We start from the raw sequence: 25940 nt of genomic DNA on the forward strand, positions 1-25940 counted from the left end.
AAACAAGCATAGTCTTTGCGTTCCCTAAGGATTTCATAGGCAAACATTACTGGCTCAAACAGCATGCTTTCTCATAAGTTGAGTATTCACCCAGGGCCTGGTGGTGATGCAACATGATGGATGATTCCAAATGTACTGGAATTTAAATTAACCCGAATACTGCTTCTCTCCAACAGGCTGTTTGAGTCAGTTGTACACTTACACTTACATAGAGCTGCTGTTCAAGCCTTTTCATCTTCCTATGACTTTCCTCTCCACAATTTATTTTTAATATCTTCAAAAGTGGCAAAGTTGTAGCCTATGATTTTTTTGTCTTTTTTTTTAGTCAGAGTCTCACTCTGTCACCCAGGCTGGAGTGCGGTGGCACACTCATGGCTACCACAGCCTCAACCTGATGGACTCAAGCAATCTTTCCCCCTCAGCCTTCCAAGTAGCTAGAACTGCAAGTGTGTGCCACAACAGCTGGCTAATTTTTCTTGATTTATTGTAGAGACGAGGTCTCGTCAGGTTGCATAGGCTAAAAGTCATCCTAAAGTAAATGTAGTGTAAAAGATGGACAGTTAACCTGCAATTGCATTTTGGGTCAGAAAAAATGAAGTGTAATCATTTTGTAATGGGCACTCCTCCTTGGTCCAAAGGTAAATATAAAAAAAGGAAGGGCTTCAAAAATATTTTGCATGATTTTTGGAGTATAGCCATGAATTCTAGAAAATTACTCACTCAGAGATGTGCTGGTTCACACATTTTATAGACAGGGTGAGTATTTTAGTGGGTATCACTTATCTACATGTGTGTCTGTGTCAGTGTATTTGTTTTGTAGAAGTCTCACTACTTTACGGTGTCATCCTGCCTTTATTATGTTTTGCTTTATGTTTCTAACAGATAATTGTTTCTTAATTGCTTACCAAAAACTTTGTTCAGAGTAGGATTTTTCGGTTGTCACTTTGGATATTATCTTAGGATTTACTTAGAGTTTGCGTGCCACTTACTGAGAAAACTAACTCGTTTCCTTTTTCTCATTTTAATATTATCATTTACAAACCTCAGAATATATCACTCGACTGATATTGACTTATATTATGATGTAAGATTTTCCACTATAGATTTGGTCTTGAGTCTAGCTATCAAATTCTAAACAGAAACTTTTCTTACTACAATGTTGCCTCCAATTTTTGATGGATCTTTTTATATCATCAAACTTCAAAAACATTATTAGATAATTAAATGCATATTTATTGTTCTCTTTCATAGGTGATTTATAACTGGTGTCTAAATTTTGTTAGCACTCCTTTCTCTCTCCTGGCAAAATTCATGGTAGTAATTAAAAAATAGACATAAAATAAAACGATGCAATGCTGTTTTCGCACGCGAGGTGGCGATGTGTTTCTGACATGGAAATCCAGGCAATTGAAACACCCCTCTCACCCTCTAAATACTGCAGCTGGATAATGTGTAGGAAAGATTTTTCTGCAGGTACTGGCTGGATGGCACTTGCAGGAAAACTCAGTCAAAATGTTTACCATTGCTCATTTTTTCGTGCCTTCTTTTTAATGCATGAATAGCTTCTGCAGTTTTCTTTCTGATCTCTTATCCAGAAAGAGGGATGGAAGAAACAATAGATAACTAACTTGTGTCAAACCCTGAAAATCAAGCATCTCTTTGAGAGGTGGAAATGTTCTAACTCTTGTAGTTTCTTCGGATTACTTGAAAGTGATTGGAAAATGGTTCACAGGGAAAAAAAAAAACTTAGAAAGTGGCAATTCAGAAAATACTGGAATGTTATTACTCCATCTCCAAATATTCCTTAAAGGGGAAATTTGGTATTATATAAATGTATCTATTTATGCAGATATAGATGTAAACATAAACATAGACATGGAGAAGTCCTCACTTTAGGAAGTATGTCAGAGGAAATTACATGCATGAATGATTTAACTGATCTTTTTTTCCTTTGATCATTAACACTGACAAATATAGCACTGACTAGGCTGGGGTCAATTTGTTTACTCAAAATGAGTCACTTTTGAACAACATCAAAATAAATTAAATAACTGAGAAACCAAGGAATCTATTAATTGTGGAAGGAAACGTCTAAGGATAGCTACCTTCTCACATTATTTTTAAAACACACATAAGATGGACAGGACGTCACCAGGTTTGAAGAGAAAATGATGCTCACGGGCCCAGGGCTTTGAGGGGCGTCTTGGCAGATGGCCTGAAAGCTTCTTCTTAGGCTAATGGCGCATTCGCAAGTGACTTTGCCGTGTTCAAGCTTGGACTAAAACCACTCATGAGTTTTACTAACTAAACTTGCCCATTTTGTCTCTTCAGCAACTTTCCCACCTAAAATATCAGTTTACCTCTCAGTCAAAGATTTTCAGTGGTGTCTAAAGTTATTAGATTACCTCGCTCTTAAAAACTCAAAAAAATTTCTTTCTGGAATCTGTCCTATAATTGGTGCCAGTATTTTCTAGGGCCTGCTCTCCTTGTGAAGCATGGTTATGTAGTTATATATATCCAAAGAAATGAAAAGCATATATATTTTCAAATAAATAAAACACCCTTGAGTGCTGGCTCACAGCATCACTAGGATATCCATTTCCTTTCTTTTTTTTTGTTTTTAGAGATGAGGTCTCACCAAGTTGCCCAGGCTGGTCTTGAACCCTCAGCCTCAGGCAATCCACTTGCCTCAGCCTCCCGAAGTGCTGGGATTACCGGCTGAGCCACCGAACCCACCTAGGACATACATTTTATTGTCGCTTTCTTATATGATTTGAATCTGAGGATTGGATGTGATGTTGAAACTGATAAAAAGGAAGTACCTCATCATACTATGATTTTAGTTTTCTTTTAGGTAGCCTGCTGGTTCTTATTGAATATAAATCCATAGTATGCTAGCTTCTTCATGTCCTGTACCATCAGCTTATGTAGCACAGCGCTGTGACCTTGTAATCTATCAAGCAAAAATGAATCTGTGAAATGCACTTGACGCTAACAATATTTTTTGTTATTGGCTCAGCTGTCCAACCCCAGGATGTGACGGAAGTGGCCACGTGACAGGAAACTATGCCTCACATCGCAGGTACCTCACAACTATACGTGAAATTGGATTTTCACCATCCTGTTCTACTTTAAATATTAGCCTCACTCATTCTAGTAAGATATTATCTGGATCAGAAAACAGAATGAGTTAGTTGGGGTTTTGGTTTCTTTTGTTTCTCATAAAGTTATGTGGTATAGAAATCATGATTCTTGCTCCAGGTTACAAACCAAAAACTAGGGTTCCTGTCAGATTTTGGTTCTGTCTGGCATTAGGCCTCACGTAGAACAAAGCAAAGACAGCAGAGTGACTTGAATCAACCGTTTACCCTGGGAGAAGTAACACCCTCAATTCTGGGCAAATAACAAGTCAAAGCATAGAGAGATTAAACAGGACAAAAGACGGTGTTTAATCTTTCCATGTACCTCCTTCATTGATATGATCTGCTCTCCCTTTGGAAAAACAACATCACCTGGTGATGCAACAGGAACAGACTCTGTGTGTCAGGAATCATTGCATCACTGAATGATGAGGCTGGGTAGTTTTGTTGGGTGAAGGCTTTCTTTTGATAAACAGCAACTCTGAGTCTCTGAGAAATAACCAAAGTGCCCATGAGCCCAGACGGGTTAGAGTAGCAAAGTCAGATTCCAAGTCAGTTATTTTTTCCTCAATTTTCAGTCACCGACCATTTAACATATGTTCACAACTCAGGATGACATCTGAGTCAGATTTGTATACATCAGTGTTGTGTTTTGTCTTGTCCTTTTTCTTTTTCTCACCCCTCTTTAGTGTTTCCGGATGTCCTTTAGCGGATAAGACTCTTAAATCCCTCATGGCTGCTAATTCTCAGGAGCTTAAGTAAGTGTCGGGAGCATACCCTCCTTGTCCAGTGTCGCTGAGATCAGCAACAAGTAGCAAATCAAGTCTAACAGAGTTATAACACAGGCACTTTTTCTCTCCGCAAGTTGGAATGACTAAAACTAAATCACTGTGATTTCATTTAGCCGATGTACTTGCGTCTAGGACTTTGTGTTTTATCATCATTTTTGAAAGAATGATGTCATAGTTAAACACAATACTTTTTTCTGTTAATTGTAGAATGTATGTGCTAAATCACACCTATGCATGAAGGTGTGACAAAGCATTTTTGTCACCTAATTTTAAGAAAATTGCATAATGTTTTACCTTCTGGGAAGTTTGAACAATACAACTGCCTTTCACTTTTTGGTGCTAGACACCCTTTGACTCATTTCTACCTAGACTTCAAGATCTCCAAGTCACATGTGTATTAACTTTTACTTATTTATTTTCTTTTTTTCTTCTCTGATCTTCTTTTATTATAAATTCTTCATTTGTTTATTTTTATATCTTCTTTTATTACACGTAGAATAATAACAATCATAATCTACCTTTTACCTTTTTAAAAATATAATAGGACATACATTTAAAAAGATAAAGGAATAGTATTAGACATAACTAATTAATCTTATTTACAAATAATAACGTGCTAGAAAAAGATGAGTGTTACTATACCTAGTGGTAAAACAATATTTGTGTGAATAGTAGAATCAGCATTTGGTGTCTAAAACACATGTAACATTTCAAATATTATATTTTCTTAATATTTTGTTAGTATTTTCCTTTTCTAAGTTGTTTTAAAAACGTATCTAAAAATTACAGAATAAAAAGATATGATAATGAACAAGCATAAAAACTGGAGTTTTAGTACCAGAAATAGTAAAAGGAACTATGAAACATGCAACTTTTCTCATTTTCAAAGTGTAAAGTACAATTTATGATGTCATTATAGAGTCTAGAAATCATGTTATTGACTGCCACGCTTCTAGACCAAAATATTAAAATGTTAAGTGGAGACTAATAATTAGTAGATTGAAAAGTGAGATGTGTCAGAATAGCTTACTCAATTGCTCTAAACGTCTACATTGCCACATCTTAATTATAGGTTCTCTTAAGCGTTTTCCCTAAATCTTACTTCTAGAAAAATGTTGCTAATACATTGAAGATATATATAGAGAGAGCGAGAGAGACCTCCTATAGCAACAATCTGTATTTATGTAGTAGACAACTGCCTACCAAACATCACTCAGTAGTTGTAGATACTAAAAAAATTAATGGATTATTAACCAAAAGTTAATGATATTTAAGCAAAGTCCCACACACACACATAGAAAGTCACACACACACACACACACACACAAACTCATTGATTTTAGTTCTACTTGAATGCATCACGTGTCTCTTCCCTTCCCTACAACCTCTCGGCCCATCCTCTGTTTCTGTGTCTCCCAGGTGTCCAACCCCAGGGTGTGACGGTTCCGGGCATGTGACTGGCAACTACGCTTCCCACAGGAGGTAGGGTTGATCGATCTCATTTCTGAAACATGGGTATCAGCTGGTCAGCAGTGGTAGTCAGAGAGATCACATGGTTTTGTTTTGTTCTTTGTTGGGTACATATTTTAGCTTGTCCGGATGCCCACGTGCACGGAAAGGTGGTGTCAAAATGACCCCTACCAAGGAAGAAAAAGAAGACCCTGAACTTAAGTAAGTGCCATCGTGGAGGCATCAGGGACAGCTATATCTTGTTGGTCAAATGGGAGGGACCTTGGCTGGGCCACAAGGGAGCATCAATTTATGTTTAGGGAAGGTGGACCCTATTAAACACTTTAGGGAAGGTGGACCCTATTAAACACAAGGACTCTTGAAGCAAGGGTCAAACTGTTTGAAGGTGTGATAAAATTTTGCTTATTCATAGCTGTTTCCACAGTTCTTTGATAATGCAAAAGAAAAGGGATATGGTGCAGACATTTTCCAATTGTTTTAAAGAAAAGTAGCATTGGGAAAGTGCTATGGAATGCCAAATATGGCAGTGTGTTCCCCTTAAACTTTCATCTTTTTAAGGTGAAGTTGTATCTAAATTGAATTTCCTTCTCTGAGGTATGACACCAAGTCTCAGGTGATATATGCATTTAAATTGCTTTCTCCACATCAGTTCTAAATACAATATTTAAACATTTGGAAACCAAAATTCCAGTTCTATGAGTCATGTGCCATGGGATGTTGGTCAAGGTGGCTAACATTTTCTACCCTCAGTCTGCGTTTGGAAGCAATGTAACATTGTGCTTGCATGGTTGGCTGTAGAGCTAAAAAGTGTGGGTGCGAACTTGGCTCCACTTCTTATAAAATGGGTGTCAAGTTACCTGAGCTCTGTAAGCCTCATTTTTCCCCACCTACAAAATGAGATAATAATACACTCTACCCCGTGGATTGCAGTGGATACTAAGTGAGATAACACATGAAAACTGCTTTAGCTCAGAGTCTGCAGGTCATTATTACTAATACCATACTGTTTTGCGAATTTTAGTGGCATCATTCAAAATTCTGTAATTTCAATAGTCCTCCCGATAGTATGAAACTGTCACTGCCTTCTTTCCAGCTGATAAAGTCTCTGCTGTGTCTCTTTAGATGTCCTGTGATAGGATGTGACGGTCAAGGTCACATATCAGGTAAATACACATCCCACCGCACAGCTTCTGGCTGTCCCCTGGCTGCCAAGAGACAGAAGGAGAATCCTCTCAACGGGGCCTCCCTCTCCTGGAAACTGAACAAGCAAGAGCTGCCACATTGTCCCTTACCAGGCTGCAATGGGCTGGGCCATGTAAATAATGTTTTTGTCACCCATAGAAGGTAATGTTGACTTTCTGTCTTCTTATTACGTTGCTGCGATCAGTTATTGCCTGGGTTGCCTTGGGGAGAGGAAAGGTTGTTAGCACTCCAGACGTCATAACGTTGAGTCTTGCTAAATAGGTACTTGACTAGTCTGAAGAATGAAAAATGTTATTTTCTCCATCTCTGAAAACTCACTACACTTTCACGTGCTCTAGAAACCATGTGTTTGTGGTGGAGGTTTTTTGTATTCTAAAATATTGCTTATGCTGCGATTTTTCAATGGCTCAGTCTTTTAATGGTTCATTTCAGTTCCAAGTGGTGATGTCTGCTCTATTATGTTATATAATTGCAAACTTTCACTTTACATATTTATATCATTCCCTCCCTCTTATGAACTGACTCAATTTCAGGCCCAAATTGTAGTTATTTGGGAAGATGTAACTCATGCACATCAGCCAGAAAATAAATGACACAGTAACCGCTAAGTGTTATGATATGGAGATTTAGGAAACCCTTTTATAGTTTCACAATGACTTAATTCCTTTATCAGCGAGTGTCATGTGTTTCAACCAAACCCTTTGGTGGGCAACAGGGATCTTAGTCCAGCTTTACCTAAAGGAAAAGATCTAGAAAATTCACTGTGTATTTCTCCAGTCAAGGGGTTCCCTTCCAATCCTGTGGGCCACCATGCATGATACTGGTTTAAAATCCAGTGAAGCTTTAGGAAGCTTAATGTTGTGTTTATGAGAAGTGCACGAATTAAGCAAAGCTGGAGCATTTTGAAATTTTGTTCCGTTCTAAAGACATATATTGATAGTATCAGAAAGTGAAGCCTTCCAGGAATTGCTTATTTAAAGGTGTATAGAAGTGGAGAAAACTTGCCTATTTAAAGGTATATTCTACTTATGGAGAGCACTTGAATTATTCAAGGGGTTTTTTTTTTTGATGGTTTTCAAATGCAGGTTCACATATACAATAGCACACATTGTTGTATTCCGAGTTTGAATCATTACTTCGTATTCAAAGTTTATTAATATATTGTATCAGTCACAAATTAAGTGTGCCTCCTGGCCCATTTGCTGTCCAGTAGCTTGGCATTCTTGTAATGACCTCAGTGATATCCACGTTGACCCTGCTAATGAAATACTAATGCTGTACTATGACGAGCATACCTCTCAGGTAGTAAGAATGAAGTTGTCTTTAAACATTGTGAAGATGTTTTAAATAAGGATGCCAACGCTTGTTGAAGACGCAGAGCCACGGGGATTCTCATAAGCTGTAGGTGGGAAAAATCACTGGCAGTGCCCCTTGTGCCGGTACAGAGTCAAGTTGAAAGATGAACAAACGCACACAGCGTAGCATCCTACCGTGAGCATCCAGTCACAAGCTGTCAGGCTTCCAGAGACCTGTTGGCACACGTCTGTAACAAGGTTGCTCTAATATCTAAACTGGAAAGATCCATGTGCCCATCAATAGTCAAGGGGGCAAAGCAGCAGCACTGTTGGCGCAAAGGGGCTACCCCGCCCCAGTGATCAGAAGGTGATCAGAAGGTTGGCACAGTCCCATGGGTAAACTTCAGAACACAGTGCTTCTGTTCACAAAAAGTTTTTAAAAACGTGGCAGAATTGCATTTTTAAAAGCAAGGTCGTTGTTAGCCTATAGTTCAAGTGAATTCTTATCTCTCGGGGACAGAAGAAACCAATTTTCAGGGACCCCTGGGAGATTCAAAGGTCTTAGTAAGGCATATTCTATGTTTTAAAGGGGATGGCCTTCGTTTTAAGAATGTTCTCAAAACTGCAAATATACATCACATGTACCTGTTTACATGCTGTGTATTTTACAATAAAAAATGATAATTCTGAGTTGAAAAATATAGGCTACAATATTAGTGTCCAGGTATTATTTTCTAGGAGAAGGAAAGCAGTGAAGAGTTTAGACAAGTGAATACTTCAGATTTCAGTGCTTTTCACTCAAAATTTCTCTTTAAGAGACTGGATTTAATCTGGGGTATCCTCTTTAAGATGATTTTTTTTCCTTTTCTTGGCATAAAATTTAATGAAATCATGTCACAAAAAATGCCGGGCTTATGCCTGACACAAAGAAGACATTTGACACAGGCGATTTCCTTTCCCCTTAATGAAAATTACATTGAGTCTATGCATAGATACACAGGATGACATATACTTGAATGTAACTCACTACTGGCTTTTATACATTGTGTCTTGGAATCTGAAATCCCTGAGGTTATTTGGTGCTCTTTCCAATGACTTGTTACCTAATAGTAACTGACATATATATGTCTCCCACAGAAAATGCTGGTGTAAGTAACTTATGTGGTTTATTCCTTTAAACCTTTACAAAACCCTGTGGGTAATATAATTATCTCAATTGACTGAAAAGGAAACAAGCACAGGAAAGTTATGGAACTACCCTTAAACAGAGGGTTGGCACCCTGGAGTCTGTGCCCACCTGCGTCCCCTAGAGTTGAAAGAGTTCTTGACATGGGCCACACCCTAAGCGGAAGTGTCACAGGTACTAGTGCATAGACATCTTCTCAACCAAAATGGGAATAATTCCAAAACTCACTTTATAGGATTGTTAAGAACAAGTTAACCCATGCCTTGTATCAGTATTGTGTCTACATAATACTTCCAAACCTTGTTTTAGATCTGTGACAAAATTTCCCCTTTGAAAAAACGTACAATCTGAGAAGACAAACGGTATATTAAAACATGCACACACATATAGACACACGTCATCATGGATATTTGTAGCTTTAAGACCAGAAATTCTGTGACTAATGCCTGACCTTTGCAATTTTATCAAAGTTCATTAATATATAGTAAGCAATGATGTTCACTACAGAAATTGTGTCACATCTTTTTGCTTTAGGAAGACAGATGAAGATATAATTTTAAACAAGCTTGATATGTCGTAAAAAGAATTGCAATTTTGGTCAAAACCGATAAGGAACATTTTTTTCTGCCTTTCCAATATGAAGCCAAGCCTTGAAGTTTACACCTCAGTCTCCTAAACGCTACTTTCTAAAGGAAAAGGAACTTTTAAAATTTTTTCCCACCCGGTTTTTAAAGTATAAGATGTCTTCTATATCCTGGAACATATAAAATATCTACATTGGGTAATACAAAATATCAAATGACATTTTTGAAACCAAAGCCTCACTTTCATAACTTAATTATATTCTCTGGCCTTAAGTCATATAATTATGGATGGATGCTTCATTAACTTTTCCACAACACTGTCACCTGGGTAGAAATAGAGTAGATCCTTCACGGGTAAGGATCAGAGACATTCTAATGAGGTATTAATATCCATGGTGTTACAAATGAACTTACTATGGGCCACCTTTAAATACTTGATCTACGCACTAGATGGTCATGACTGTTTTCTGAGAATACAATATTCAACATAAAACACGACAGACTTGTGCAAACTCTCCACAATAAAAAAAAATTGAAACTTATATAGGCCACACTTTACAGTAAGAAGCTTCCAAAAATAGAATACTTAGATCCTAAGTTCAGTCTGTGCTTTTCAGTATTTTCTTTTTCTGCATAAAATAATTCATATCTTATCAAATTTATGCAAACTGCATACACTTATCTTAATATACAATATTACTTATGTATTATTTTTATATATTATAGATTCTTAATGTAGAATAATTTAGTATTCTCAAAAAAATGCAATAATTTAGCAAACATTTATTAAGGGCTTTGTTTCAGAAATATTTTCTTTCACTTTGCCAAGTGTCTCAAACATCAGGGTGAAGTATTGTTTTATAGATGATCTGTAACTAAACTTCTGTGGGAAAAAATATTTTAAATGGCTGATTGTGATGCTTTTTATTTTGACTGAAAAATTGTTTCTACAAAAATACAACAAAATTGCAAAATAATTAATGGCTGCTTAGAACAACAAAATTAGATAACAAAATAATTAGATGGAAAACAAGTTTTGTTTAATGCTGTTATTATCACAGTGGTGCAATTTAAATAAAACAGATGACATCAAGGGAAAGAAACCCTGCTGAAGAGTGCAACTGTTACATGAAAAGGGTTACCAACACCACTGCAGAATAAGAGCCTGCCTCTGCAGTGATTGCATCTGAATATACTTGTAGAGACTCTTGTCATTCTCCGTTCAGGGTAGAGATTATTTCATGAAAAACAATGTTTCAAGAGTTAAAGAGAGCCAGGCTCGGTGGCTCAGCCTGTAATCCCGCGCCTTTGGGAGGCTGAGGTGAGTGGATTGCCTGAGCCTGCGGGTTCGAGACCCGCCTGGGCAGTGAGACCTCATCTTTACAATAAATCAAAAAATCAGCCGGGCATGGTAGCGCGCACCTGTAGTTCCAGCTACTCGGAAGGCTGAGGCAGAAGGACCGCCAGAGCCCAGCAGGTCGAGGCTGCGGTGGCCGGGAGCCACCATTGCACTCCAGTCTGGGTGACAGAGTGAGACTCCAACTCCAACTCCAAAAAAAAAAAAGTTAAAGAGAAAAGTAGAAACTTTTCCACAACCAAACCGAATTTGCTTTGGGGGCATGGAGCAGGGTGCTTTCTTCCATGTGTGTTAATTTTGAGTCTTTCTGTAGACACTTTATACACTTTGTGAACTAGATTCTAGAACTGGATTCTACTTCACTATTCATGGAATTTTTACTAAATGGGAACAATTCTTACTCATAACATTTTCATGTTTACAGAAAATAAAATCATCTGCCCTCAACAAAAGCACTTACGTGAATGCAGAAGAATAGCGTTTTAGCAAAATGAATTAAATCATGATTGTGTATCAGCAGTACTATTTTTACTTTGCTTTTAAAAAAAGCACAAAACATTTCATATTATTCACCTTGGCTTTAATAGATATGTATTGTCATCCTACAAAGAGACTATGGGTTATAATGTAATTAGTAGACATGCAAACACACAAATAGTAGGAAGTGAATCATATATTTTAATTTTTACAGGAAATAATATACATTTCACACATCAGTGTAATTTCTATTTTTGCAGCTTATCTGGATGTCCTCTCAATGCACAAGCTATCAAAAAAGGCAAAGTCTCTGAAGAACTCATGACCATCAAGCTCAAAGCAACCGGGGGTAAGAGCTTGGGCTGGCTGTCACCATCTCCCTTCGGGTCGAAACTATAGCTCCCCAAAGGGTTCCATGGGTCAAAGTATACTTTCTTTGGGAAGTGTAATTTTAACATATAAGAAGAATGGTGTCTTCAGACTTGAACTAAAACTACAACTTTATTTTAAAAACAATTTTTTGGTTTGTTTCTTGGGTATTTTTGTTTTGTTCTGTTTTGTTTGTTTTTGACTTGTAATCTCACTCTGTTGCCCAGGCTGGAGTGCAGTGGCACACTCACAGCCACCGCAGCCTCGACCTGCTGGATTTAGGTGATCCTTCCAGCTCAGCCTTCCAAGTAGCTGGAACTACAGATGTGTGTTACCATGCCTGGCTTATTTTATTTATTGTAGAGATGAGGTCTCACCAAGTTGCCTAGGTTGGTCTTGAACCCCCAGGTTCAGGCAATCCTCTCGCCTCAGCCTCCCAAAGTGCTGGCATTTCAGGTTGAGCCACTGCGCACAGCCTATTTCTGGTTTTTTAATAATGACCTCCAACAGAGAAAGTCAGGTAATGGTATACAATGGATTAAGCCAGATTGGCAGAAGTCGTGTCCTTAAGGCTTGTGTGTGTGTACCTGAGTGTGTGTACATGTACATGTATGTGTGTGCATGTATGTGTGTGCGGGTGTATGTGTGTGTGTTTTACTGGCATAAGTGCCTTTGAAATTTCGGGAAAGACAGTTCCTAGGGTCTATATGTGAATCCTTCATGTTTGGTCTTCTGTGTTCAAAATGATATTTTTACGGAGATTCCGTATGATTTGAATTCAGCCTCCATGTCTGTACCAACGTCTCCATTTTCCTGCATCCTTTCTTGGTGTCAACCTCTTCTCAAAGTCAGTTTCTGAGCTGTCTGTAGGGATCCTCCAGTTTCCCTTTGAGTCTTGAGTGCTCTTCTTGAGATTTCTAATCAACCCTATCTGGGGCCTGTTTTGTTTTCCATGGGTGATCATTCTAAAGCATCTGAAACACAATGGCTGAGCAATTCTTTTGCTCTGGAGACTTTATGAAATGGTGTCTTTGGCACATGATTAGATCTAAGACTGGGACTTCTGCTAATATTCTCTTTCTCTAAAAGCGTTGCTCAGTCTTTTTAATGTGTGTGTGGTTTTAATTTAAAAAAAAAAAAAAAAAGATGTGCACTCCCCAAGGGAAGGAAAGCACTCTTGAACCACTTGCTGCTTCCCTTCTGAGTTCTGCATCTGCTTGATTTAAACCAGTCCCTTGCAGGGCTGCTTCTCCTCCGTGGGCACCCACTGCTAAGCGCCGAAGGAGGGTAGTGTGTATGTAGAGTGGGAACAAAGCCCTGGGTGTTGGGGACAGGCTGTGGCCCTCTGTTCTTTCCAACAACCACGTGCTCAGGCAAAGAGCTTGTCCCCGACTGCTCCTTGGAATTACTCCCACCCCTCAAATGCCTCAGTCTATGTACAGTGAAATTGGGTCAATTTAATGTGCATTTATGTATATATCACCTTATTTCAAATAGTATTTAAAGAGTAGGGAGTGGGGCCAGGCGCGGTGGCTCACACCTGTAATCCCAGCCCTCTGGGAGACGGAAGAGAGAGAACTGCTTGAGCCTAAGAGTTCAAGACCAAACTGAGCAACACAGTGAGACCCCATCTCTATAAAAAATTTTTTAAATTGCCAGGCATGGTGGCACACACCTGTATTCCCAGCTACTCGGGAGGCTGAAGGGGAAGGATCATCTGAGCCCACGAGGTCGAGTCTTAGACGAGCACTGATCATTCATGTCATTGCACTCCAGCCTGGGCAATGGAAGAGACTCCAGCTCAGAAAAAAAAAAGACATGGAGTGTAGGAGGGGCAAAGCTATCTAGCTTTGCACTTATATATATACTTATATGTATTATATACATAGTAAAAGAAAACTACTTAAAAAGTTAATTCACAAAATGGACTAAGGAAAGTCAAGGTAAGAAAGCAAGATGGAGCAAGCCTGAGGCTGCTTTAAAAAGTGAAAGCCAACCATTTCACACTGAGAGCACAGATCTGACTCCACTTTTTAGAAGCCAGGATGTAATCACCATGAGAATCACGCTAGTAAAGTCAGAACAAAACTTTTTCTGGAACTGAGTGCATGAAGAAAATATCTCCTGTGAATTCTAATGATGAGAACACCAATCACATCGGTACTCTAAACAGACTATAAATCGCAAGGCTGCTCCTAAGAAAGATAAAAGCAGAACAGTGAGCCATTGGCATTACATCAAAACTCAATGAACCTTTACAGGGCCCCGGTGCTTTGGGTTAGGCACACACCCTACTGGTCTGTCTGAACCCACAAGACTTTCACAGTCACTCAGAGCAGCTGGGACTGAGCACACACCCTTCAAAGGGTCCTTTTAAATCTAGCACCTTCAGTTGAGCTTTCGAAGGATGAAGAACAGCAGTAAGATGTGTTGAACGCCGGGCTCGGTGGCTCAGCCTGTCATCCCGCGCCTTTGGGAGGCCGAGGTGAGTGGATGACCCGAGCCCGTGGGTTCGAGACCCGCCTGGGCAGCGAGACCTCATCTCGACAATAAATCAAAAAATCAGCCGGGCGTGGTTGTGCACGCCTGTAGTTCCAGCTACTCGGAAGGCTGAGGCGGAAGGATCGCCAGCGCCCAGCAGGTTGAGGCAGCGGTGGCCAGGAGCAGCCACTGCACTCCAGTCTGGGCAACTGAGTGAGACTCCAACTCAAAAAAAAAAAAGATGTGTTGAACACATTGAGAAATGTCAGGTGCAATCATTCTAGGTGGCCCGGTAACCAGAAAAGTACATGCTTTACAATCCAAGGAGCTGGTCCTCTACACAGCTTAAGGAGCTTTAGTGAATCTGCATGAGAAAAAAGCCCACCTGAGTTCAGATCAGTGATGTGTTGAGGCACAAAAATGACCTAAAATGATTCGGAATCTGCTCTAACAACACTCCAACCCACGGTCCCTTACCTTGGGGCCCAGCCACAGTAATTGTTTTGTGGATTATCTAACTTAGCACTCCCTCAGTCATAAAACAAAAAGCAAGCAAACAGAAAAACTTTAATAAAATTGCAATGAAGTGTGAAGTGTGTACAATTTTAGCCTTAGCGTACTATGTCAAGTTAAACTATGTACAAATCATCCGTGCAATTAGTTGAATTAGGTACTATTTTAGGGGAATATTACCCTACAAACCAGTTCAAACATGGAAGGTCTACGCCAAAAAAAGTTTACATTAATTTTAAATGAATAGATCTTAAGTTTCTTGCCATAATTAAATTGCAACATTGATTTTTTTTAAGCCCTTTACCTTTAAGACCTTTTTTTCAAGACCTTAAAATTAAGTTAACTAAGAAGGAATGCTAGTCCCTCTGTACTTTTGAGGACGAGTGAAAGTTATGATAGTTGATCTATGGACGTAGTCTTGCATTTCGTAGATTCTTCTAGGTCTTCCCATTTGGCAAAATACTGTGTTTTAAATAGTATGATGCTTCATTTCTTTCTGGATATTAGCTCTTCTCACTTCTTTAGAATCTAGTCAGGTTTACATTTTATTTTCTCTTAATTAAAAAAAGTAAGATTTTAGTCTGAAATCTAATTTTAAAATGAAGTTTCACTCACTAAGAAACAGAATTTGTTTGAAATATAATTGTTTCATTTGTGTAAAAAAATGACTACAGTACTTAAAGCCCCTTATAAGTTGAGTACACCTGCTATATTCAAGGGACATATTACTTGTATTATTATACAGAATTTAAATACAATGCTATTATAAATTATATAATTTCAAGTTATGAAAATTAATCCCAGGTTAATATCAATAACAATTAGAACTATAGAATGAAAAGAAAGCATATTTTCTTGTTTTTAAATAGGTGAACTCTATAAAGAAACAGCATTGTTAAATAGCTAAATAAAATATTTAGTGGAAATTTACATGATTTCCTTGATCAGCAGCAATGCCTAATTAGTTCAACATTCTACTAGAAGTGTGTCTATAAACATCCTCGCACACTTTTTACTTCCTAAACAGATTAAATATCTGTGAATAAAGGTAACACTTTAATGGTTAAGAGAATATTCTGGAACCAGAAAGCTTGTTTGAATTCCAGCTGTGCCACTTACTTTATACCTTGGTTTTCCCATCCATAAATTGAGATAAGAAGTGTTTCTACCTTATGAGGCTTTCTTTTTTAAACAAGGGTCAAATGAGTTAATATTTGAAAGTGCAGAATGAAATACAAAATCTATTGCATGCTCTCAACCTTCCCTCAATGGTAAAATGCTTTACTGAGGAAGACAGAAAGCTCTTAAAGACCGTGTTCCATATTAGATCCTATGATTATGTTTCTGTTTTGAGGTCCCAGCTTATGATTGTACCTTCCCCATAAGCTCCAGGCCTCTTTTGTAACGAGGCGTCTTCCAAATGAGCCACCTTAATTAAGAGGCTGAGGTGTTCTCATGAACATCAGGCAACAGAGAAGCATCGTCCTCACTAAATCCTGGTACCAAGAACCCAGGCTGTCACTTAAACAGCTTCTTACGAGCATCTGTAACTTAGCCAAAATTGAACATGTCGTTCTCCTACTGCAAGTTGCTGCCCTCCAGCCCTCCCCATCACAGAGACAGCCCTGTAGTGACCTGCCTGCTCCAGCAGAAACAAGTAAGCATCTGACAGCCTTCTCCTTTCATCCCCTGCATCCAATGCATCAAAAGGCCTGCAAGTTCTGCCTACAGGTTACATCTTGAGTCTCTCTCTGTCTCTCTTCTCTTCTCTTTACTCAATACTCCCCTGCCATGAGCAAGGGTCCCAGACCTAACAGAACTCCAGCAATAATATACAGGCGAGTCTCTTGGCTTCGATTCTCACCTTCAATCTCTTCACTGCTCAAAAATCTAAGTTATGTTTTTGAAAAGTCAACCGGATCGCTCCAAGTTGCTTGCCTAAAACCCTTCCCTTGCTCCTGCTGCCCTCGGGATACACCGCGGGGCTCTGTGAGGCCCCCATGACCTGCTGTCCTCAGTTCCCCTGTGTGTCCCCAGAGCACCTGCTTCCTTCCCCCCAGGCCTTTGTGCTCTCTGCTTCCTCCTTCATCTGGAATGTCCATCTCATCGGTTTTTTCACAGTCCTGCCTCCTTCTTACCTTTTTTGTTTTTTATTTTTTTGAGTTGGAGTCTCACTCTGTTGCCCAGACTAGAGTGCAGTGGTCGCTCCCGGCCACCGCAGCCTCGACCTGCTGGGCTCCGGCGATCCTTCCGCCTCAGCCTTTCGAGTAGTTGGAACTACAGGAGCATGCCACCATGCCCGGCTCATTTTGAGTTGATTGTAGAGACGCGGTCTCGCCAAGTTGCCCGGGTGGGTCTCGAGCTTGTGGGCTCAGGCAATCCACTCTCCTCGACCTCCCAAAGTGCTGGGATGACAGGCTGAGCCACCGAGCCCAGCCCCTTCTTACCTTTAAAGTCTCAGAGCAAGTGTGTCTTCTCCAGCGAGGGGCCTCACAGCACCCTGAGTGTTTCCTTCATAGCGCCTCGTAATTTGCAGGTGCCCCCTTGATGTCGTTTGGTAGATATTATGTAAGAAAACACCACTCCCTAAAACGAAATATTACTGCCGAAAGACAGAAAGAAAAAGCAGTATGTCAAAGAGAGCATCTTTTGCTCAAAGCACAAAAAATTCCAGTCGCTGATAGCATTCCAAATACTGGTTTAGTAGAAAATCCAAATATATTTCATGTTTCTTTCCTGGCTCTTACCTATCAGCTGTCTGACAGAAGGTTCCTCTTACCAGCGCATCAGCCAGTAAGGGATGGTGTTCAGAAATGTAGCCGGGCTCGGTGGCTCAGCCTGTAATCCCGCACCTTTGGGAGGCTGAGGTGAGTGGATTGCCTGTGCCCGTGGGTTCAAGACCCGGCTGGGCAACTTGGCGAGACCTCATCTCTACAATAAATAAAAAAAACTAGCCGGACGTGGTAGTGCGTGCTTGTAGTTCCAGCTACTTGAAAGGCTGAGGCGGAAGGATTGCCGGAGCCCAGCAGGTTGAGGCTGTGGTGGCCGGGAGCGGCCACTGCACTCCAGTCTGGGCAACAGAGTGAGACTCCAACTCCCCCCCCCCAAAAAAGAAAAGAAATGCAGTGCCGTTCTCCAAACACAGTGAGCCAGTGTAGAATGGATCCTGTGTCCCAGATACTATAGTTTCAATAGTGTGGCCCCAAGTAGCTGTGGGTTGTTTTCTGAGTAGCTGTGTCCCACATTTGATCTACATTCAAGTTGATCCAGCTACTAATACAGCTAGATCTTAGTTGTTGATTTGTTTTGTTTTGTTTTCATTAAGTCTCAGTCCAGAGTTGAGCCAATCTTTTTTTATTTTATTATTATTATTATTATTGTTTTTAATCCAGCCAGTCTGGAGTGCAGTGACATGATGATAGCTCATTGCAGTCTCGAACTCCTGGGCTTAAACAGTCCTCCCACCTCAGCCTCCTAAGTAGCTGGGTAGCACACACTATGCCCAGTTAATTTTTTAAAAATTTTTTATGAAGACAGGATCTTGCTGTGTTGCCCAGACTGATCTGAAACTCCTAGCCTCAAGGGACCCTCTCACTACAGCCTCCCAAAGCACTGGGATGACAGGTGTGAGTCACCCTACCTGGCCAATTTAGGTCAGTCTCGTGACTTTCCTCTCTTCATTGGTCTATGTATGGCCCACTTTTATTTAGTAGTGAGTCATAAGTAATAAATTAGTAAATACCTCCAAATAGTTACCTGTTTGATCTTGTTTTATGTGCTATAACTTTCAGGGCTTCCTTTTTTGCTTCGCATTACCTGTATGACGACAGAGTCATATATGTTGTTTTGGGGGGCGTGTGACTTGTCTTAGGGTTGTGTTTTTGAAAGCAATACTGCCAGGCACGGTGGCTCACGCCTGTAATCCCAGTGCTTTGGGAGGCCGAGGTGAGAGGGTTGCCTGAGTCCACAAGTTCAAGACCAGTCTGGGCAACATGGCAAGACCTCATCTCTTCAATAAATCAAAAATTAGCTGGGTGTGGTGGCGTGTGCCTGTAGTTCCAGCTACTTGGAAAGCTGAGGCAGAAGGATTGCCTGAGCCTAGCAGTTTGAGGCTCTGGTGGCCATGAGCGTGCCACTGCACTCCAGCCTGGGTGACAGAGTGAGACTTCCACTAAAAAAAAAAGAAAAAGAAAACAATACTACCACATACATCTTGGGCATGCTCCTGTGTGCAGCTGTTTGTTTCAGTGTGTGTTTCAGAATGGAATTGTAAGGTCATACAGAATGTGAGCGTTCACCTTCAGCAGGCAATAAACTATTTTCCAAAGTAGTTGCACAGAAAGTATAGAGCCCAGTCTCATGAAATTGCTCTTATTGAGTCAAACTGCAGAGGTTCACATTTATTCCTCTTCATTGTCAACTCTGGGTCAGACTCATTCTTCTGGGCCATTGAAATGACCTTCAACCTTGCTTCTGCATTCTTCATGTTGACTACCTTCCCCAGCTTCTTAAAGTCTTTTTTTTTTTTTTTGAGTTGGAGTCACTCCATCCCCCAGGCTGGAGTGCAGTGGCCACACTCACCTGCTGGGCTCCGGCGATCCTTCCGCCTCAGCCTTCCATGTAGCCAGAGCTACAGGTGTGTGCTACCACGCCTAGTTACTTTTTGATTTGTTGTAGGGACCAAGTCTCACCAAGTTGCCCAGGCTGGTCTCGAACCCACGGGCTCAGGGTTCCACTCACCTCGGCCTCCCAAAGCGCGAGGATGCCAGGCTGAGCCACCGAGCCTGACCTTTCTTAAAGTCTTTTCAATGTAGTCACAGTTTTTCTATAAAAGACAATCATGGGAAAATAACTCCCACTCACGGAGAACCTCCTATGTGTTCAGCACTCTACGTTTTATTGCACTTATTCTCACAACATAGATATTACACCTATTTTACAAAAGCGGGAACTAAGATTCCAAGAAGTTAAGTAAATTGCCCAAGCTCAAGAACAACAGTCAAGGCTAGCATGCAAACTCCAAAGCTGATGTTCTTCACCCTAAATTGCATTTGCTCCTTGTCCAGGTCTTTATGGAGACCTGGGGTCGCTTACCTCTAACTCACCAGTCAGCAGCATGTCTGCCACTAGTCATGGGTCTTAAGGTCTCACTCAACAGATTCTTGGTTGTACGGCATAAAGCTGTCGTTGCAGCACTGTGTACAACAGAATGCCGTTCTGCCTGTGAACTTGAGCTCAGGCAGGTCATTTATCATCTTTCAGGGATTTCTGAGGCCTCATTCACCTCTCTGAGGGGCAGCGGGAAGAGGGTGTGACAGAGTGTGCCCCCTAGGATATAGCAAGGTGTCAATGAAACCACACTTGCCACTGTGTCTGGCAGCAGCCCTGGGACGTTACTGAGCTACATGCAATGGTGGCACTCCTCTACTCATTCTCTTCTTTCTTACAAAAGAACTAAATCCCATAATTCTTCTTACCCCCTTTTTCCTAGATATATATGGTTCTGGTAAAAATTCTTCAAATGAAAGTCTCATCTCTCTACTAGCAAACCACACATTAAAACACAGAATGACTCATACGTGTTCTCATACTTTCAGGTTAAGCTAAGATAGTCTGACTTTTTATAGGTATAGAGAGTGATGAAGAAATTAGACATTTGGATGAAGAAATAAAGGAACTGAACGAATCCAACCTTAAAATTGAAGCAGATATGATGAAACTTCAAACCCAGGTAAAAAAATAATAACTCATTACCTTCAAGCAATCATAATCTTAATGGAAACAAAACGCTGAACTTTGTAAACCTTGTGTCTGAAAAGACACTGATAACTAAGAGTGAATACACTGAGAGTTTTTCCATGACACTGTTATTGTCAAATCCTGAAAAAGTGGATCATCCCGGACCATCATTGATTTGGGAGCTGTGGGCAAAGTCCCTCATGCTTTTTTCCCTGGTTGCATCAGAGGCTTTATAAGCAAATAAAACAGATCATCCTACAAAATTCAGTTGTCTGTACAACATGTGGTATTTTAGAAACAAAATGCAATAAGAAGATAAGAGTCCTTAGTTTTATTCAAAAGTCAAGTAAAACACAGCAACCTTCTAATTTAATTTTTTCTGGATTACTTCCCATTGTGCCAATATTTGTGAGAAACAAATTTTACTGTCCCTTTTCTTAGACAAATTATTTTTCCCCCAAACCCAAGAAATTTCTCAATTCTACATTCTCCTTTGTACTGTCTCTCCCATTCCTTGCAAATCAACTGTTCAGTTCAAAATTTTTGAGCATTAATCATAACTCTTTTGCAAGAGGTCAGCAGGAAAAGAATGAGACAAAGCATAGGCTCTTCTCTCCTACAATATAGTGTTTTTATGTCCCTGTGGCTACTGGCTCTCTCAGAGGTCCTAACCCACAGCAGTTTAAGAGAAAGGATTCTAATCTATCTGAAATGCGGTTTTAGTTTCCTGACTCAGCGCCCCCATGGTCACAATCTTTCACTAAGGCCAACCCGGCCACAGAAAGAACTTGATGCTTTGGATCAGAAATCAAGCAAATTCCTCTTGGGAGCCATTAGTAAAGAACACAAGGCCTCTGCCCTCATGGGGCTTAATATCTAGAATGAGGAGGCAGACAGTGAACAAAAAAATCACAGATAATCAAGAGTGTTCTGTGCTAGAATGGGAAGGAGAAATAGGATGAACAGGACCCAGGAAAAAGGAAGGGCAAAGACTTGAGGAGTGAAGGAGTTAGCCAAGGAAGTGAGGGGGACGAGTGTTTCAAGGAGAAAAAAGAAACAGTAAGTGCCAAAGCCCTGACCACGAGAAGGCTCGAAGACTTAAGAAATAGCAAAGAAGGCATGAGGCAACGAGTGTCCCAGGTCCCTTAAAGACCCTGGTTTTTATTCTAAATCAGTGCAGAACCGTTGTACAGTTTTGAGCCAAAGGATAAGACGATCCTATCTGACTTACACCCCAACCTGGATTTTAAGAGACTTGTTCTGGTGGCTGCGTTGAGGAAGGGCCCAGAAGGGATGCATGGGGTAATGGCAGACACAGGGCCACTCACAATAAGGATTAAACTGGGCTCAGTCATGCCGGTGGCTGGACCCAGGTGGCAGTAGTGCAGGTGGAGACAGTGGTCCCATCCTGCATATTTGGAAGGTTTCCTGTGGATCTGAGAAAGAGAGCTGGGGAGACGGGGGAGGTGTGTGGAAGGCTGAGCTGCAGTGGGGTTGCCATCAGCCGGAAAGGAGGGGGTCAGAAGAAGCAGGTTTGGGGAAACTGTGAGGGTTTGTTTTGGGGCATGTTGACTTCGAGGTATTCATCATACAGCCACGTGAAGCAGTCGAGTCTGAAATTCACGGAGAGGTCTGGACTGGCAATGCAAATCTGGGAATGTGGTTTGAGCACTCCAGTGGGGATGCAATTCTGTGCGGAGAAGTCGCTGCACGCGTGTCCCTGGGCGTTGAGATTGAGCTGATGCGTTTTCCTTCAGAGAGAGGCCCTTGGTACTCCTTCCAGACCCCACTCTCATATTCCCAAGTGGTTTCCATTTTAGATCACGTCCATGGAGAGCAACTTAAAGACGATAGAGGAGGAGAACAAACTCATAGAGCAGAACAATGAAAGTCTGCTGAAGGAGCTGGCAGGTCTGAGCCAAGCTCTCATTTCAAGCCTTGCCGATATCCAGCTTCCACAGATGGTAAGTCCAAGGCGAGCATTTTGCTCTTCTGTTGCAAGTGTCTGCAGTGCCACTGTCAGTTACCCACGGGGCTGCCACTTAGAGGTGCTTTGCTTTGAGGAGACCTGTCAGTAGTCACAGCAACCACATTTAACCACATTCTGACTTGCGATAATCTCCCTCGCTGGGAACATGGCAGATACCTATGTTTAAATTATATTAAGGCCAAGGATTTTCTTAGAGGCCAAGGTCATTTAGATATGAAGATTTATTTAAAGCTTGTTTTACAATGTAATGTAAAATATGTTTCCGGGTAGAAGATTCCATAACTTTCAACATCTGAGACGTAGTCATTTGCACCATCCGCGAACACAAGAACTGTGGGGAGAAAAAAAAGTTTAATGTCGAATAGACTTGGTGCTTTCTTTATACTGAAGTTTGTACTAAAGCTTCTCTTACGTAAAATAAAGCTGACAAATGTAAGTCATAATTTTCAAAACCTAAGCATGAATTTTACATATACAACTAAAGTCGTGCATTGCTTAATGATGGGGATACATTCTGAATGATGCATCATTAAGAGATTTTGTTGTTGCACAAACATCACAGAGGGTACTTAACAAACCTAGATGGCACAGCTGACTACACACCTAGGCTGTATGGTGGTGCTTATTGCTCCGAGGCTACAAAACTGTATAGCATGTTACTGTACTGAATACCGTAGGCAGTTGTAACACCATGGTGCATATCTCTGTGTGTAAACATACATAAAAATAAAAAGGTACAGTAAAACTACAGTATTATAATATTATGGGACCACCATCGCATATGTGGTCTGTCACTGACCAAGGCATTGTTATATAGCACATGACTGTATTGAAAATTCATAGAAAATTAGATTTTCTTACATATTTACAAATATAGACAAATCTTTAGAGGAAGGGCTGAATCGTTGAATGTTTTAAACTTCCTCAGAGCCTGTACTTTCAGAACAAGTTTTCCAAAGCTGCCAAGTTTATATATAAAATGGTCTAAAGCAGCAGCAATATAACGAAGAAATACAATTGATTTTGCTTAAAACAAATGAAAAAAAGATTCCTGAATTTACCCAACTTCCTAGCATGGAGCTCTCATCTTAACCCATTCAAAATATATTTCTTAATTCCCCACCCTCCCAAAATAAATAATGTCATAATAAGCACAAAGGAAAATAAATGATTATACCATGGCCGGTATCAAGACAATATTATTATAATATTTTGTATTAATGTTTGTTTAACTAAGTATTCAAATGAATATTCCTTAATATATATATTTTAACAGTGTCATAAAAAATAGCTACCTCACAAGACAGCTTGTTTCTTGTATAGTTACCCCACAAGACACTCTGGTGGTGATTTTTATGGCTGATCATGTGAGAAGTTCACCAGAGCCCTAAAGAGTGAGCATTGGTATTCCCGTTCCATAGCTGAGAAAATTAAGGTTAGAGAGTTTTTATGATTTGATCAAGGTTCCAAAGCTAGCACAAGGCAGATGGGCCTGGCTCTACAGAGTGGCCCTTATCCACTTTGCCACCTGGTTTCTAGTCCAAGGACATAATTCTCCAAGAAACACAAGGCACAGCAAAGGGGAAAACAAAAAGGTAATCGAAAATCACGATTGGACAATGCTAATCATTTAGATGGGTGCTTTGCTGAGCACATATGATCTTCAAATTCAGAATGCTTGTTTACTGAATAGCAGCAAGAACAATATTTAGGCCTTCCAAAAATCCTTTTTCCCTTGTGAGTTAAGACACATGTCATGTGTTTTCAAAAAGATGGGAAGATGGAGCCACCAAAAATAGCTGAGTAGCTTTCCCGTCGTGACACTCATTCCTTTTCCCCTTTCTATAAAATTTTCACATATCCAGTGGAATGTGTCCTCTTTGAAGCAGCACATTAGGCAAAGGACACACACACACACACACACACACACACCCACACACACACACACAGGAAGAAGAAGGGCTGAACAAATCTTGACTTTGTGAAGCTGATATTCTGCCTGCACAGACACAGAGAAATAAAAAAGCATATTACAATGGCACTGCGAAGGAAAAACGGGCCAAGAGGTGTCTGAGGATGAAAAAGGATAACTTCCCATCACAGCTGCTTAGTGGACAACTTGCTCACACCTTCGATTCCAGCCCAATACGGTTGAAGGAACCACTTAGTACAAACAACCCTTCCTCCCCAGCCTTGCCCCCATTCACCTTCTGCAGACAAGAGGTCTCTTTTGTGCCGAGCATGTGTAGTTGAGGTCCAGGCTGCCTCCCCAGAGAAGCAGAAGAGTTTGTGTGGAGTCCAGCTCTACAGCCGGACATACACTTGATGTGACTTCCGACTAATCCCAAACACTGCACAAGTAAGTCACATCGCTCTGCTGGAGAGAGAGCGAACGGATAAATCCCAACACAAACAATCTCTCCCCCTCTCCCCCAGTTCCAGCAGCTAGAGGGATCCTTCCTTCCGTCCTTCCTTCCCAGACTCCTGAGTTACTGATATTCTGCGGTCCTCCTTGGGCCTCGGCCTGAGCCACTGTGATTGGGTCAATGTGTTTTGTCTCCATGTAGGGACCAATCAGCGAGCAGAATTTTGAAGCCTATGTAAATACGCTCACAGACATGTACAGCAATCTGGAACGGGACTATTCCCCAGAATGCAAAGCTCTGCTGGAAAGTATCAAACAGGCAGTGAAGGGTATCCATGTGTAGGATCACAGCGCTGCCGGGCAACAGAAATTACCAACAGCAGTCAACTCCAGATGGATCTGTTAGAGGTTCGTGTCCTGCTTAGGCATGGAGGTGGCCGTACCGCATTTACAATTGCAACATTGCACTAATTTTTTTTCCCCCCTGCTGACATTAAAAAACGGAAAGAAAAACTATGATAGACTCTTTGGATTAAAAGCGATGCATTCAATGATTATATCTTATTTATTTTCGTATGTTTTTTTTCCTTTTGTTTCTTCATTGCACTCTTTTTTTGTAAAGTATATGTAAAATAAATGTGACATTTTTATAATTTATTTATTACTAATCAAAGAGTTTTTTTATCTTTTAACTGCATTTTGAAGCCTGCCCTATTTTTACAAGTGTGTTTATTAATTTATTTTCCAATAGGATTTAAGATAGAAACGCTATTCTCAAATCACCTATCTTGCTGGGTTTAAACGAGAAAACAGGAGAGTGTGAAGGAAATCCTTGTCTAAGGACTGCACTGTGGTCAAGTTTGGTTGTGATTGCACACTCCTCCCCGCTCCCCCGACCCCCACCCTCACCCCACACCCACCCCTCTGGTTTTTGTATCTAGAAGTGACTTTGCTGCGGTCAGGTGAGCGGCATGGAAGGA

At 40.5% G+C, this 25940-nt stretch overlaps 1 protein-coding gene across 1 annotated transcript in view; it reads left to right on the forward strand.

Moving 5' to 3' along the window:
- Nucleotides 1-25628, forward strand: part of ST18 (ST18, C2H2C-type zinc finger) — a 61704-nt gene extending 36076 nt beyond the window's left edge. Inside the window, exons 10-18 of the mRNA XM_021716162.1 lie at nt 3020-3082; nt 3830-3898; nt 5351-5413; nt 5522-5602; nt 6524-6745; nt 11764-11852; nt 20494-20597; nt 22426-22569; nt 25163-25628. Coding sequence (XP_021571837.1) covers nt 3020-3082; nt 3830-3898; nt 5351-5413; nt 5522-5602; nt 6524-6745; nt 11764-11852; nt 20494-20597; nt 22426-22569; nt 25163-25303 — 976 coding nt within the window. The 3' untranslated portion in view covers nt 25304-25628. The remainder of the gene's footprint in view (nt 1-3019; nt 3083-3829; nt 3899-5350; nt 5414-5521; nt 5603-6523; nt 6746-11763; nt 11853-20493; nt 20598-22425; nt 22570-25162) is intronic.
- The last annotated feature ends 312 nt before the right edge of the window (nt 25629-25940 follow it).

The sequence above is a fragment of the Carlito syrichta genome, unplaced genomic scaffold (assembly GCF_000164805.1).
Source record: "Carlito syrichta isolate Samal-C Ts95f unplaced genomic scaffold, Tarsius_syrichta-2.0.1 Scaffold308208, whole genome shotgun sequence".
NCBI classification, from domain to species: domain Eukaryota; kingdom Metazoa; phylum Chordata; class Mammalia; order Primates; family Tarsiidae; genus Carlito; species Carlito syrichta.